General features: G+C 36.6%; 1 protein-coding gene across 1 annotated transcript in view; it reads right to left on the bottom strand.

Moving 5' to 3' along the window:
• The window catches only part of SYNE1 (spectrin repeat containing nuclear envelope protein 1), a 295,209-nt gene that overhangs the window by 208,682 nt on the left and 70,869 nt on the right, over positions 1-15,658 (bottom strand). The window contains exons 10-16 of the mRNA XM_065632672.1: positions 12,509-12,616; positions 11,595-11,732; positions 10,269-10,433; positions 7,430-7,542; positions 6,713-6,881; positions 2,754-2,850; positions 1,088-1,290 (exon numbers count right to left, since the gene is read on the bottom strand). Of these exons, the coding sequence (XP_065488744.1) occupies positions 1,088-1,290; positions 2,754-2,850; positions 6,713-6,881; positions 7,430-7,542; positions 10,269-10,433; positions 11,595-11,732; positions 12,509-12,616 (993 nt within the window). The remainder of the gene's footprint in view (positions 1-1,087; positions 1,291-2,753; positions 2,851-6,712; positions 6,882-7,429; positions 7,543-10,268; positions 10,434-11,594; positions 11,733-12,508; positions 12,617-15,658) is intronic.

The following is a 15,658-nucleotide window of genomic DNA, read 5'->3' as shown; positions in this document are numbered from 1 at the left end:
GCACTGCCAGCAAGTTTGCTGATCACACCAGACTGGGAGGAGTGCCTGACACACCAGAAGGCCGTGCTGCCATCCAGTGAGACCTGGACAGGCTGGAGAGTTGGGTGGGGAAAAATTTAATGAAACATAACAAGGGCAAGTGTAGAGTCTTGCATCTGGACAGGAACAACGCCAGGTTCCAGTATAGGTTGGGGAATGACCTATTAGAGAGCAGCGTAGGGGAAAGGGACCTGGGGGTCCTGGTGGACAGCAGGATGACCATGAGCCAGCACTGTGCCCTTGTGGCCAAGAAGGCCAATGGCATCCTGGGGTGTATTAGAAGGGAGGTGGTTAGTAGGTCGAGAGAGGTTCTCCTTCCCTTCTACTCTGCCCTGGTGAGACCACATCTGGAATATTGTGTCCAGTTCTGGGCCCCTCAGTTCAAGAAGGACAGGGAACTGCTGGAGAGAGTCCAGCGCAGAGCCACGAAGATGATTAAGGGAGTGGAGCATCTCCCTTATGAGGAAAGGCTGAGGGAGCTGGGTCTCTTTAGCTTGGAGGAGACTGAGGGGTGACCTCATTAATGTTTATAAATATATAAAGGGTGAGCGTCACGAGGATGGAGCCAGGCTCTTCTCGGTGACAACCAACGATAGGACAAGGGGCAATGGGTACAAACTGGAACACAGGAGGTTCCACATAAATATGAGAAGAAACTTCTTCACAGTGAGGGTGACAAAACACTGGAACATGCTGCCTAGGGAGGTTGTGGATTCTCCTTCTCTGGAGACATTCAAAACCCGTCTGAACATCTTCCTGTGTAACCTCATCTAGGTGTTCCTGCTCTGGCAGGGGGACTGGACTACATGATCTTTCGAGGTCCCTTCCAATCCCTAACATTCTGTGATTCTGCGTGTATATTTCTGTTTGTACATGCTATACGTGCAAACATAGAAACAGCTATGATTCATGTAGAGAGTATGCCAGAAACTGAAAAAACCTCTCCCTCTTGTATGACATTTTGCAAAACGGCCTAAGCAAATGGAAAAATATATCCCATGTTTCACAATTCACAAAATAGCCAGATACATATGCTATTAGGGCATACCTTTTTAGAACGTTCGGGTTGATTCAGCATTTTTTCAGCATCTTCCAGCCAAGCCTGTAGACCTGCCACAGTGCTGCTGTATCTGTCCCAATTAGCAATTACTTCTTCCAACATGCTTCTTACACTTCTCACCTCTACAGAGAGGTTCCTCCACTGTGCTGTTGTGTCATTCATGAATTTCATCACATTCTCAACTTCTTCCACTGGGATATAGGAAAGACATTGATTATTTTGGTTCATTATTATTTATGTAAATCTTAATTTTATATTATGTTTATCCATTCTCATCAGGGAATTACATTTCACTGTAACTTCTATTTCAGTAGGTTTTTACACCCATATGCTCAGTTAGCAGCCTAATTTTAGTGCAAAATTACAACTGAGAAATTAAACCCGTGAATTAAAGACTAAGGAAAGTACATCAAATGAGTGCTATATTAAAACAGTCACACTGCATATTCAGTGTGGTGTTCATTTCTAATCTGCAATAAAAGAAATCAAGAGAGATATTTTCCTTAAAAATGCAGAAAATAATAGAGATGTATAATGTACAAACACATATCATGTTTGAATTGAAGAGTACTCAATGAAATCCTGATCTTCTTTTCACCAACTTTAGAACCAAACTGCTTCTAATTTTTGCCATTTAATTTTTAATATTTTCCTCATGGCAATAAAGTGTGCCCTCATTCAAGAAAAAAAGAAAAAAGAGAAAAAGGACCCAAGAGAATCCTGACACTTGATAAACCATGTAGAAAATTCATAAAAGAATTCATAAAAGAATTTGTTATTTAATTTTGTAATAGCATTGAATAAATCTATTAAGTTTATTCTTTGTAAGAATACCTCGTAAAAAATGTTTAGTTTCGTAAAATGTCAGTGTCACCATCATCAACTTAAAACTCACAACAAAAACATGATATCCATTTCTCTCCACATCTGCTAACCACATTAGCAGCTGCGGAAATCCTCCACTGACATTATTGTGTTATCTCCTCAGTAGAGATTAAAATGATCTCATCTCTGTAACTATCTAGGTCAAATATTGGCCTCATGCATTCTCACTGAACTCAGAAGTGTTCAGCAATTACAGGAGGCAGTTATTGAATCAGCTACACATTTTTCTCATGTATATCCATAATTCAGCTATCATTTGGGTTCCTCTTACAGATTTTCACATTTAATGAAGAATCTGCAATAATTTGGGGGATACTTTTGCTACTACAATATTGGGACCAATTATCTTTTTTTTTTTTTCCTAGTAAATGAAGCCAATCCAGAGCGCATTTCCAGGCACCAGAACATGATCTTCCCTACTCTTAATTTGGTCTTTGACACACTTTTGAGTCAAGTCAACAGCACTGAAACAATCCAGAAGCTGTCATGGACCACGGACTTCTCCCATTAGGAAGTCTGAAAATTAACACCCTCTTCTGAAGATTAAGAAATCTTAACAGCAGGAAGACAGGTTGCTCTGTACCTGCTGGCTTCATGCTAGAGAATATATTAAATTGCTACCAGAGGCCATAGACTCTTTGGTGAACTTCAGCTGCTGTACAGCTCTGCTATATGGAAGAAACAAATATTAGGAGATCTTTTTAGGGGATACTTTTGTCTAAAGAGACTAAAATGGTGTCCCCATGACAAAAAAAACATAGGCATTTACCTGAGCCATTTGCTTTGGCATACATTTCAGCAGCTCTTTTCAAGATCTGGTAAGTAACTTCATACTGCTCAAAGAACTTACTATTTTCAATAACAGACTGAAAAGAAAAAAAATACAACAGACAAAATAAAGATAGATATTAAGAATAAGGATAATTTCCATTAAATTACATCAGGACAGTGATGACAACTTCTAACTTCATTATTCCTCCATTTTTTTCACCATTATAAAAGAATATTTAAATTATCATCTTTATAAAATAACAGATACATTTCACCTTTTTAAAGATGGTACCTTTTTAAAGGGTACAGCAGACTCTCCCTTTATAAATACAGTTTATTTACTTTGCATATGGAAAGAATATTTAATATATTTGTAGTCTGCTAGTTGCTGACTTGCTAAAACTCACTAGCATATGATACTTTGAATGTGCAGAAAATGAGCAATTAACTTAAAAGTTATTTAATGGAAGCTGTTTTACACTGACATCTAAGTGGATCATTTTAATAAAAGAGAAAACTTCATTCATATGGGTCACCACAAAAATCAAATCCAGTCAAACTTTAAAAATTGTTCCTGTTTTAAGCCTTTGAAGACAGGCAGGTTTCACTTTAAGAGATGAAAAACATTTGAATTGTTCTTCATGTTTCCTTTACCTCCTTTGTAATTGGTAAAAAAGCAATTGAGGAAACAATGCGCAAAAAGATGCTGCTTTTCCAAAGAGTGACACAGCGCTTTTCCTTTGTGAGTGATGTTTTTAGCTGTTATAGCACGATGAATATTTTATCTGGAAATATTTTGGTCAGAGAGTTACAGCTCTTTATCATTTATGCCTCTTTATCTATTACGGCAAATGATACTGACTCTTTTTCAAATGCCTTTCAAAAGTGTTACGCCGGTTGAGTGTGATATGTATCTCTATATCATGCAAGCATATTATAGCTTGCATTACCACCCTTAAAAAAGGGAGAAAATCTACTTTTTAACAAGGTTTTTATATTGCCTCGCCTAATGTACTTATCTAGAGTTTTGGAATGTTTTTGTAACTTATACTACTTCCCAAGCCTCCTCAGTTACAGATCTACAACATTAAGGCAAGTACATCTCACACAGGTCTACACAAGCTTTGGAATGTCAGAATAGACAAAATTCTATGTGTACGAGTGTGATTTTTGTAAAACCAGGTTTCAAGTGAGATCAAAGTTCAACGTACCTTGATGAGGAGAATTAGATTTTGTGTATTCATAAACCTACATTACATAAACACTAAAACCAGTTTTTAAAATAATCTGCCAGTGTTTATCTAAAAATCTTCTAGTTTAAAACATTTTGCAGTTTTTATGTTCAATCACCACAGTTATCTAGTGTGTAATCTGGAAATGTGTTTATAACCAAGGAAACTAGAAGTCAAGGACAATCAGAATTTTTCTCTGCTCTACTGTTAAAAAAAAAATATCTGGCATGTATAAAGAACTACATGCTTTACCATGACTTATGTCCTGACTTTGACTTTTGCCAAACCCATACACACAAGCTTTTTACTCTGAACCAAAAACTGCAAGACTTCATATGAGAAAGTAAAAGACTCTATCAAACTACTTATATATAATACTGATCTCAAGAGCAATTGGAAATATTTAAAAAAATTAAATATTGACATTTTATTGATTAACGTTCTCTCATCTGACAAGATCCCTCAAAGAAAATAATGTAGCTTTTCCCAAATCCATATAGCATATGGTGCTAAAAAAATGCTAAAACACAGTAACATGGGTTAAATCCATGGATAACTGTACCCAGTGTCTCCATTACAGCTGAGACTTTGGTACAGTAAATTCTTAATGTCATTGGTGTACAATTTGTACTGACCTTTTATTCTGGTATATGACAGACAGGTGAAAAGAAGATGGAATATAGTAACAACCACCACTTTTATTTTTCAGCTACAGTATATAAATATTTTCCAGGCATATGTTCTATCCTAACTACGCATGTTCCTAGAATGCTGACATTTCTGTCTGCTTTGGCAGACAAACAATTACATTTTTATCTCCTACTGATATAGTCACTGACTACAAGGTACTGACTACAGCATTCCTACGTAAGACTCTTAATTTACTGAAAGAGTAACACTTGGCTCTTCGTCCTACAAAATTGTTCCCAGGTAAGCCAAAGCAAATAAAGTCTCCTTCCATAGCTGGACACTTGGAAGGAGGCAGAAGTCAAGGTCATCAGGCCTGAAACAGACCTCTATTTATCTTCTTGTCCCAATTTTCTCATGTCGATGTGATGTGGATGTATGAATGATTCAAGGAAGCATTTTCTTTCCCCTAATGACCATCTCAGCATTAGTGGTCTGAAGCACAAGAATAACTGAAGCAATTGCAAAATAACATACAGATTCACCACTTAATGTTCATTTTAAAGCAAAAAACAAGAAAGCGATAGAAAATAATGATCCCAAAGGCAGGCTATCCACTTCCTCATTGTTTCCCTTGACATGTTCTAGTAGTTTTTGCGACAGTCTTACACAGTATGCAAATGGACTATAACTACTAGCTACTGCACATCACCCTAGCAAACTACGTTATTTTAAATAATGATCTGATTTTTGCAAAGCTTGTCTAAAACAAGGCTTAACTCCTGAATTATGTGTTCCTAACTGCTGAACTTTAAACATAGAAAGGGAAAAGTGTGAACAGGTCTTCAATTCTAGAGGAACTTTATTGAGTTTGAAGTTTCCTTCCAAAGCATTAAAAAGTGTGAGGGCATCAATACCTTTTCCTACACAGTGTTCTGGCTCTGAGTGGTTCTATAACTGTACGAATTCTTTCCAAACTGGATTTTCCTGTGCAATTTTCCTCATATGGATTAGACAGAAGGGGAAAAAGTATTTAGCTCTGTCCTGCTTTTGAAAGAATCCCTCACGCCCTAATATAGAATCATAGAATCATAGAATGTCCTGAGTTGGAAGGGACCCACAAGGATCATCGAGTCCAACTCCTGTCCCTGCATATGACAACCCCGCAGTTCACGCCATGTGTCTGAGTACGTTGTCCAGTCTCTTCTTGAACACTGTCAGGCTTGGGGCCGTGACACCTCCCTGGGGAGCCTGTTCCAGTGCTCCACCACCCTCTGGGGGAAGAACCTTTTCCTAATATCCAACCTAAATCTCCCCTGGAACATTTTCATGACATTTCCTCAGGTAGAAATGCAGTAGTGGCACTGTTCTACCAGCCACTTGGCTCTGCAAGTGTGGATTTAACAAGATACAGCAGCATAAGACCAAAAGGGAAGATATGAATGAGCATTTCAAAGTCAATTGCCTGTTTCTTCACATGATATATGGATCATGCAGAGGCTGAGCAATCTTTTTCCAGAATAGAAATAAAGTAATGGGTTTAATATACTAATGCTGAGCAGGACAATTAAAAAAAATGTTCTTTAAAAGAAAAAAAATTACTCAGCTATCAGTATACTATATTGAACAAGTACACAGAGGTAGCATAACTTCTTTTTCTTCATGTAAAAGTACTGTGGGGGACTAAAGGCCAAATACCTCCTCTATCTCTACACTTAATCTGTCACTATAAACTGCATCTATGCAGTTGTAAAAGAAGATGAAATTAAGTTATTTGGAATTGCTATCTACGGTAAGTACAAATTTAGTATTTGGAACCTCCAGATATGCTTGGTAAATTGATAGTGAGACAGCAGCTGGGACATTACTTCTGTTTTTGAAGAGATGGTGCAAAGAGAATTTTGCTTTTAGCCTTTTGACTCAAGTTCCTCCATAGGGAAAACAGATTCACCTCTGAAAAAATACTCCATAAGAATGCAGTCATAAAGCTGATGTCTGCCAAGTCTCATTTAAGTTTCTGTTCTTTTATTCATTTCCAGTAATCTTAAATATTAATATTTTTTAAAACAATTATGGAAAGAAAATAACCTGAACTTACAATATAATTTTGAAGTAGTAGTTCCACCGACTCTCGTCTTCCGTATTTGATAATCCATGATTTTAACTTTGATTCTGCAAGGACTAGGAGTGACAGTAGACGGTACTTCAGTTCCAGAAACTCCATCTTCAACAGATGGAGCTCAGATGAAGAGACAACAAAATTAAACCTATAAAATGAACCACACTGTAGTAAAATACAGCAATATTCATTTTTGCAGGAGAGACTGAAGGCTTTAGTTACAGTTCAGCTATTTTTCTAATCTTGCACCTAATTCAGAGTCTACAAACATTTATTTATGCATTATGATCTGATGACTGCTCTTGAATAGCAAATTAATTACTTTTCTGTTTATTCATGAAAATAATCAGTTTACATCTGTTACAAAGTTTTGCAAAGTCATTTTTCTTTTCTTTTTTTTCACATGCATCCTGGCTGTGGTTACATAACATTTCTTCCAGGGACAAGTAATAACAGGATCAATGTAAAAAAGTATTCCCTTCCAGACTTCACAGCTTATTTTGATTCTCATCAATCTTTAATGCATCAGGCTTTTTGGTATATTTTTATGTATATGCTAGGAGATTTTTCCTTCCAATTTTTTTCACGCTTCCCACTGAGAAATATAATTAGACAGCGATTTCTACATGAACAGACTAAAAAGCAAACAGGTTCCCTTTCATTCATAGAGGGTGAATTTCACATTAAAAGCCTTACCTCTCTGCCATATCCTCTAATTGGTCAGGTGGAACAGGCACTCCGTTAACAGACCTGGCCCTGTGGATCTCATGGAATGCCTTTTTGTGACCATCTATGTTTTTCAGCAGGTCCTGATTTTAAGAAAATGAGAGAGATTGAGAGAGTGAGGGGTGCGGGGAGAGCGGGAGACAGAGAGAGAGAGAGAAGGCTCACAGTAGGCTATCTAACTAATAAGCACAATTTTAAGCCTGCACTGATGACTCAATGTAGTTAACTCTTTGATCATGCTCTTGCATTTGCATGCAAGGGCATGCATACCACAAAAGCATTTACATCAACTGGAACATTTACATAGAGACCACCCCCCCCTTATAAGATGCTCTGCTAAAGCTGTATCTAACAATTATGGAAGATTTTAAAATAGACGATACACTGCAAAGATTAAAAAAAAACGCAAACAAAAAACCAAACAAGAACTCTTAACTGTATTAAATAATCCCTGAAATGCAGTCTGCAAATATTCTAATATCACAACAGCATAATCTTGCTAAATTTACTCTTTGCATCTTTATAATAGATACTAACCTTTATTAAGTACAGATTCAAATTTTCAGCAACTATTCTACTCCACTGTATATAGGCAGAAGATCCATACCTCCTTATGTAAGTGAATATTCAGTATTTAGTAAACTTTTCACCCTCTCAGCATCAAAAGATTTCAGAATCGCTCTCTCTATATTACATGAACGAATGAAGAATGTGGTACCTGACCTGTATTCCTGTGATAAGAAGTGTACCAGCAAAAACCTTACAGCAGAACACATTTCAACTGTAACTAAGCAACACCGCTTCAAACGGTTTCCTGGAGATTACATATTAAAATGAATGACTGGCAGTAGTCTTTGAAGAGATACTGTAAGAATAACACAATAAGTCCCCAGAGGCTGAGAGGACACACGACAGTGGCTATTTTACTGCATACAGACAGCTCCTGGCACAACGTGTTCAGAAGCCTGTTAGCAAAGGAAACCATGGAAAAGTCCTCCTTTGTCACCTGGGGGAAAAAAGTGCAGGCTTGTGCACTGATCACAGACGTCTGTTTATTCCTATGTACTGAAGAAGGTTTTCTCCCCAGTCTTTGCACAGTAGAAATTAAAGGTAATTCACTGGCTTGGCTCATCAGACGGTCCCACCACCCCCATCAACCTGCTCATGTTTTCATTGTTTTCCACTTCAGCCAACACCTTGTTAAGAAGAGAAATTACCTAGGCTTTCTCACATGCAAGTGATGCACTGATTTTAGCATGGCTAGAACTCCACTGAGGGTATCCTGTGACTAACATGCTCTCACATAAAGGAAAGACTTGGAACAAGTACCTCAGCTAGCTGCATTTGAGACCTTGCTAGACAAAAAGGGATGCCCCTAACATGCATTGGTAAGTCAAAATAAAACCCATTAGTTTCATTCAACATCTACTGGGAGCCAATGAAAACCTTTACACAGTGTTCTCATGAAGTAAAGTCCTGTTCTGCAAAATGACCCTCAACAAACATAGACACTGTCCTTAATTTCTGGATCTTCGTGGCAATATTAACTAAAACAAATTTAAGCACTTGCCCAATTGCATGAAGGTTTGTCCAAATAAGCTGGTACATTTTGTATTAGCTTCAAAATGACCATTAACTATAAAGTTCACTAAAATAACCCATGTCAGGTCAGGTAAAGATATAGAGAAAGTGATGATGTTATCTGAACAAAACCATAAAAAACAAACCCGAACAACTCCCTGGTAAACAAGGACTGAAAAAAACCCACTAATGCATTTCTGGTACCATCCAATAGTACATTATGATTCATTTATGCAAATCTGAGCAACAAAACAAACTCCAGGAACAGATATAATTACACATGTTTCTCTTGAAGCTTTCCCCATCTCATTCCCATGGGAAAAGTCCCCTAGCATAGACTAACCAAAATCAAAATTTATTTGTTGACATAGAAATCCCTCACCACAGCATTTGTGATGCAAAGAAAACATGCTCTCTTATGTTTCTTATGAATGTTATCAAAAGGAGGTCTATAGTGTTCAGATTATAAGAACAAAAAAGTGTTTGACATGCTTTTTTTAAAACAAATGTCAAATCCTATGAACCCTGCAATGTTTGAGGTTAACAAGAAAGCTAATGAAATTTAGCATTACAAGGGACTAGACCTTGAAAGAAAACCGTATCTTCCTCATATGTTTTAATATTGTTTTGGTTAAATTTTATTAGCCACCACTTAAGTTAGAAAAGCTGCCACTGTTCTAAGAAAAAATAATCAGAAGATCCAGCTGTTCCAAAATGACCATGAAGCTTAGCAGCTCTTCATTGTATGGCATTACTTTTTAATTAAAAAAACCCCACCATATCCAAACCACAAAAAATATGAAAACTACAATCCAGTTTTAAAATAGTGGTGATAGCGAAAAAAAGCAATATAAAATACAACTTTACTTCAGCAAATGCAGCCTTTCTTTACAGCATCCTTTTCCTTTCTCCATCACATTTACTGGTTCTGTTTCTCTTATTATCTCACCAACAATTTCTGTCTACATTATTCTCATATAAATTACATAAATGTACAGAAAAACCTCACTGTTTTCATTTTAAATGAAAACTTGCACTCAGCACAGAATAATGGAAAAGGTATTTAAATTCATCTGGAAAAGTTTCCTGTTTGCCACAGCAGAGGGGACTTCTCACGCTATTTGTTGTCACAACACTCTGAAAATTCACTTCATTCTATTAGTAAGGAACATTTACAGCTTTAGAAACAATGAAATATAATGCACAGAATGAATGTATGTAGATCTACCTTATGCTGTTCAAGTTTCCGGTGTATTGTATTCGCCGTTTCCTCATGAGCTTGCTGAACAGTTACTTCTTCCCGCAGAGCAGCCTCTGCTCTATAAAGCCAAGCACCTATGGTACCCAGAGGTGCAGGAAGAGATTTATCAAGGTGTATGTGCCAATCGAGCAGCTAGGAAATAAAAGTAACAGGATTGAACTTCCTTCCTTGCTTAATTATACAAACAAGTATCTTGAGAAAAATCAGACTTTATACTGTAAGACCAAACCCCCGCATAACAGAGCATGTTTGAGGCATAAACCTAGGTATATTATTTCACATTAGTTCTGAAATTATAGCATTCTCACAGGCAGTAAAATCTCTATAAGCATTCAATGATTCATCTATTTCTCTCTCAGAATCGTAATTCAGTTACAGAACTGACCATATAAACTAGAACAACTGACAAGCTAAAGATCTGGAATTTCGTCAGTTAACAGGCACAGCAAGGGATGTGAGACCTTTTCCCACCCAATGTAATTTATTTCATACTTTTGCATAAAATCTTTTAATCTCTATTTTGAACACATTTTCTATGTGTAAAGTGAAAATGCGTCTGAAAGGACTGTGGAGTCAAGAATATAGCAGTAAAATACTGTGTCTTATTAGCAAACCCAGCTACTGGACTCAAAAATAATGAAAATTATGTCAAAACTCCAGAATACTTTTAAACAGACACTCTGTTAAATATATGACATGAAAAAAAAATCCATGAATATACACTGAGTAATAAGGATTTAACAATCTCTCATTTGGGACAAGCACTTGGGATTTTTCATTGAATTGTTACAAAATTACTATCACAAATACTAATATTTGTTTGTTACCATTGCAATTAGGTCGAAAATAGCATGAAAGCCTCATTGACTGATAAAGTATTCATTATTACACAATTTTTTTTTCTAGTTATATTAAAAAATGTTATATTATAATTTCTCAGATAACTCTAGTAATTTACATTAAAACATTGCATTTTGAAGGGGCATTGCTCATGCTTTTCAACAACAACGCTTTGAACTTGGCTAAGCACTGTGAACACACTTTCTAATAAAGGGAAACTGGAAAGTATCGTCATTTTTTTGAAGTTCATATTCTATCTTTGAGCAATATTAAAGATGATAGTGCAATAAATAATCTCAAAACAAATGCAAAATTATTAAACAGTGCTAGAAATTTGGTTCATTTTAGGTTCCTAATGCTTAACAAAATCAATAGCAAACAAGTGTCTAAATGATTTTAAATTCTCATCTGTCGTTTAGTAAGAAATATAAAGCATAATAATTTTCAACTTACCCTGGAAGAAACTCTGTCCCATGCTTGCTTCACCATAGCTTGATCAAGTGATAATTTACCATCTTTCCTTAATGACTGGGTTACAAGTTCAATCTGTTTCCTTTTTACCTCATACTGTACTCTGAAATGCTTAAAAGACTGTAGAAAGAGAAAATCAAATCAATGCAGTACAAAGTCAAAGAATGAAACTCTTCAACATTTATTGAGTACTACAATCTATGATTTTGTACTGATAGCAGTCCTAATCCTTCGCAAAGAGGAATAGCAGTAAACTTGTATATTTACACTGGAATGCACTTTAACAGAGTATAGAATCCTCCAGAGAAACATAGGTAGGGCTTTTTTATCTCCCTTCAGTTATCAGGTCTGAACCCTATACGAAAGGAAATAATAATTGATCAGATAAACCAGCAAATGGATTAAATGCTACTTGGGATAAACAGTGGCTGTTTTCAGAGAACAGCCAAGCTTCAGGAGAAAATTTAGGCCAAAATTTGTATTGCCAATTTAGACACTAACTTTTGAGAGAGGGGTTAAAAATGAAGCTCTAAGCCCTGTCCTCTCCACCTGTCACCTCATTCAGCCTTCAGTCATACCTCCTATCTGAGCTATATCACGCAGGATCTGGAAGGACTCTACAGACACATGCTCACTTCTAACTAGGACAGTCCTTCTTCACACTGCTAGAAAAAGCTCCGTGTTAGGCAAACCATCTGTGCGCTGTTCTACGTAGCAAAGCTGGAGCTGACATTATAATTTCTCCACCAATAAAAGGCAAGACAGTTTGTGTCCTTATTTGTCTAAACTACAGTCTATTGACTTGCATATATACAAATCGCATAAAATACTGCAGTATATGTTACACATAATGATGACAATAAGGTCTTATAATACAAAATTTTGCCTATTCTTACCTGGTATTTCTCCTGTAAGCTCGTTTCTGCCACCTGTGCTCGAGCTAAGTCTCTTTCAAATTGTTCTGCCCACACTTTGAGGTCTCTCAGCATCAGTCTGTCTTCCTTCTGTGATTTAGTGCAACCACACACACAAGAAAAGCATTGCAGCCCATTAGTAGAGGTGTCAGATATAGTCCAGAAATTAACATCTCTCTAGCAAATCAAGGTCATTAGTTGTAGTGAAAGCCATTGGAACATCTGGGCCCAATTCTCTTATCAGTTTTCTTCATACAGTCTAATTGAAAAATGCTTCCTGAGTATAAGAGGACAACTCAGCATCTAGACGTGAGTCTTACAGTGGTGAAATCACAACCATTTGGGACATTGCTGTGACACAGATATTACTTGCAGTTCTCATCTGATATTAAATTAACACAAAGTCCTTTAAATATGCTAATTTTAGTCTTCAACATATTTGCAGAATCAATTTTCAGTAAAAGTTAATTGAACCGACATGGGAAAGGATTTTATCATCTTTTACCTCCACTTTATTATCCAGTCTGTTATTGCTGGAAAAAAAGTTACTTTCTGAGTGACCTCAGAGTAATCCTTGGCATCCAGCTCTGAGATCAGAAGTTGGCAAAATATTTTGATAGAGAATGTTTTAACAAGGAAAATGGAAAGAGTGAAAGAGAACCTATTTTTTTCAGTTTCTATTTACTTCCATGCCATCTTACAGCTTTGAAGAACAGCATATATGTTTTACAGTTTTGCCTTAACACTTCAGTCTGCCATGGCACTGGTGCTTTGCAAGGCTGCAAGGATCTCTGCAGAATTCAATGACCTGGCAGTGAACAGAAAAATGCGAACAGGAAATCTCAGGTTGGTGAGCATGTTATATGAGAAGGTTAGCAGACAACAGAAAGGGGTTTTTTGTGTGCTGTGTAAGCAGTCTCATAAAGTGGGTTACAAGTGTCCATCTCAGATATCCAATCAATGAACCATATGAGCTGGCTGTTAATCAGAAGCTACTCTTTGAAACCATATAAGCCACATTACTGTAAAATCTGTCAGAAACAGGTCTGTTACCGTGAACAAATGCAACACCACATCATATGAGTTAATCGCCTAAAACGGGTGATTAAGTTTCAAGCATTACATGAGATTAGAAAAAACAGACCACGTGATGAAAAAAAAATAGCCACTGACTGTATTTAAGAAATAATACACTTTCTTTTAAGAAAAGATCCTAACCTGGGAAGGAAGTCAATTATGGTTCCTTTCTTTGAAAGCTGCCTGAAAGATGTAAAATATAACTCCCCTTAATAATTCTAAGTGTAGAGCTATTGCTTCATTTCAGCCGAGGAAAGGACAGGATCCTCAGATAAGAAAGAAACCCTTCTTAGGTGTATTTCTACTAATTCTACTCAAAACAGCAGTAGCTGGTTGGACAGAATTTGCACAACAGATCGTGTAAACATTACAGGTATTACATATGTTAACTCACTAGGTAAATTCTTAGCTGGGTAGTTGCACTGAGGTTAACATGATATTAGAGCAGCTGTGGTGGAACAAAGTTCACTATAGCTCATGCTCTTGTCTTCTGACAAGCCCCAAAATTGGTACCTGAGAAACAGCATAGGACACATACGACACTTCCCTGCTCCAGCTGTTTGTAGTGCTGGGGTTTCCTTAGCTGCACAGTGTCCCCAGAAGCCAAAACTCCTAGTGATTCCAACCTCTCAAATCATTTAAATATACAGAAAGAGAATGAAATTCCTAGTCTTCTAGTCTGGTAGTTGGCTCCGTGCATGGAAAAATAACATCAAGATTCTTTGAGACAAATGGCAAAGCCAGGACTACTCCCTTATGAGTAGAAGAATATAAGGAGAGGAGAGCAAGACTGTTGAGATCTCTGTTAGTATTTAGCTGTCAGCTCCATAAAGGCAATACTGAACTATGTATCTTAATGGATTGAAAGACCTATAACAATCCTACTAACTGAAACTTTAAGTAAGATATTCTCGAAGTCAGAAAGAGAAAAAGTGTGTCACAATGTTGTACCTTTCTTTTAATTCACACTATGAATTCAGTTTTGTAAATCACGACTTTTATTCCTCTATGGCTCACGTTCTTATTGCTGAGAAGCACCTCCTTAAGGTCAGTCTTTGCAAGAAGAGCACCTATGTGGCTGCAATATGTGCAAAACAGGTATTTTGCAAGATTCCTGTCAATACAGTTTAAAAATTTAATAATGGCTAAAACCAAGTTTGACCAAATCTTTCTGAAATAGAATATCACCAGGATCTAGAACAGTTCTATGGTACCTGAAGATAAAGAACACAGGAACAGTCACACCTCTCATAAATTGCATACCATTTCTCTGACATTAAGTGAAGAGATAAAGTTAGCAGGTGGCATTGAGTCTTCCGTGATGTTTTTTTTATTATTTAGTTAGACAATTTTTTGTTTACTTTGCTTAATTGCTAATGTAGGTGTTTCAGTAACTGCCTGAGTGCTGTTAAAGACATTGTGCAACAGTGCACAACAGGCATTTTATTTATTTATTTAGACATTTTTCACAGGTTTCCAGTTCAGCACATCACTTATCACCTGTGAACTTGGTTCTGTGGTCCTTGGTTGATACAAAAAGCATAAAACATTCACTTTCTTAGACACCAAGGCACTTGACACCAACACGCCCAGGTTTAATAAGCTATCATTCTTAAAACAAGACTTTCATTAGTGCCTAGTGGTTCTTACTGCAAGCAAAAAAATATATCAAAAGGATATTCTAACAGATATGTAAACTATTTTCTAAAGCCTGCACATCTTTAGTAGCATACAGATCAGAGCATAAACCATAAGAGAAAAGTTACCTAGTATAATTGTAAGTATTTGTGTTTTCCCCAGTGTGAGAACCACTGAATTCTGATCAGATTTATTTAAATTTATATAAGCCACTGTAACTTATTTTCTGCATGCCACTTACAAACAGAATTTTAAAGTATTAATTTATCTTGACGCTATTGTATGAATATTCGCTGATTTGCAGAGATGAACAGAACTGGAGCACTCAACTGCCAAAGAAGATCAAAGAATTAGAGAAAAGAGTATATATATTAAAAGGGGGTACAATTTAAATTTACAAATAATTTTTTCAGCCCA

Source organism: Caloenas nicobarica, chromosome 3 (genome assembly GCF_036013445.1).
Source record: "Caloenas nicobarica isolate bCalNic1 chromosome 3, bCalNic1.hap1, whole genome shotgun sequence".
In the NCBI taxonomy this organism is placed as follows: Eukaryota; Metazoa; Chordata; class Aves; order Columbiformes; family Columbidae; genus Caloenas; species Caloenas nicobarica.
Note: the sequence above shows the minus strand (reverse complement) of the source record. Positions and strands in the feature narration are given on the sequence as shown.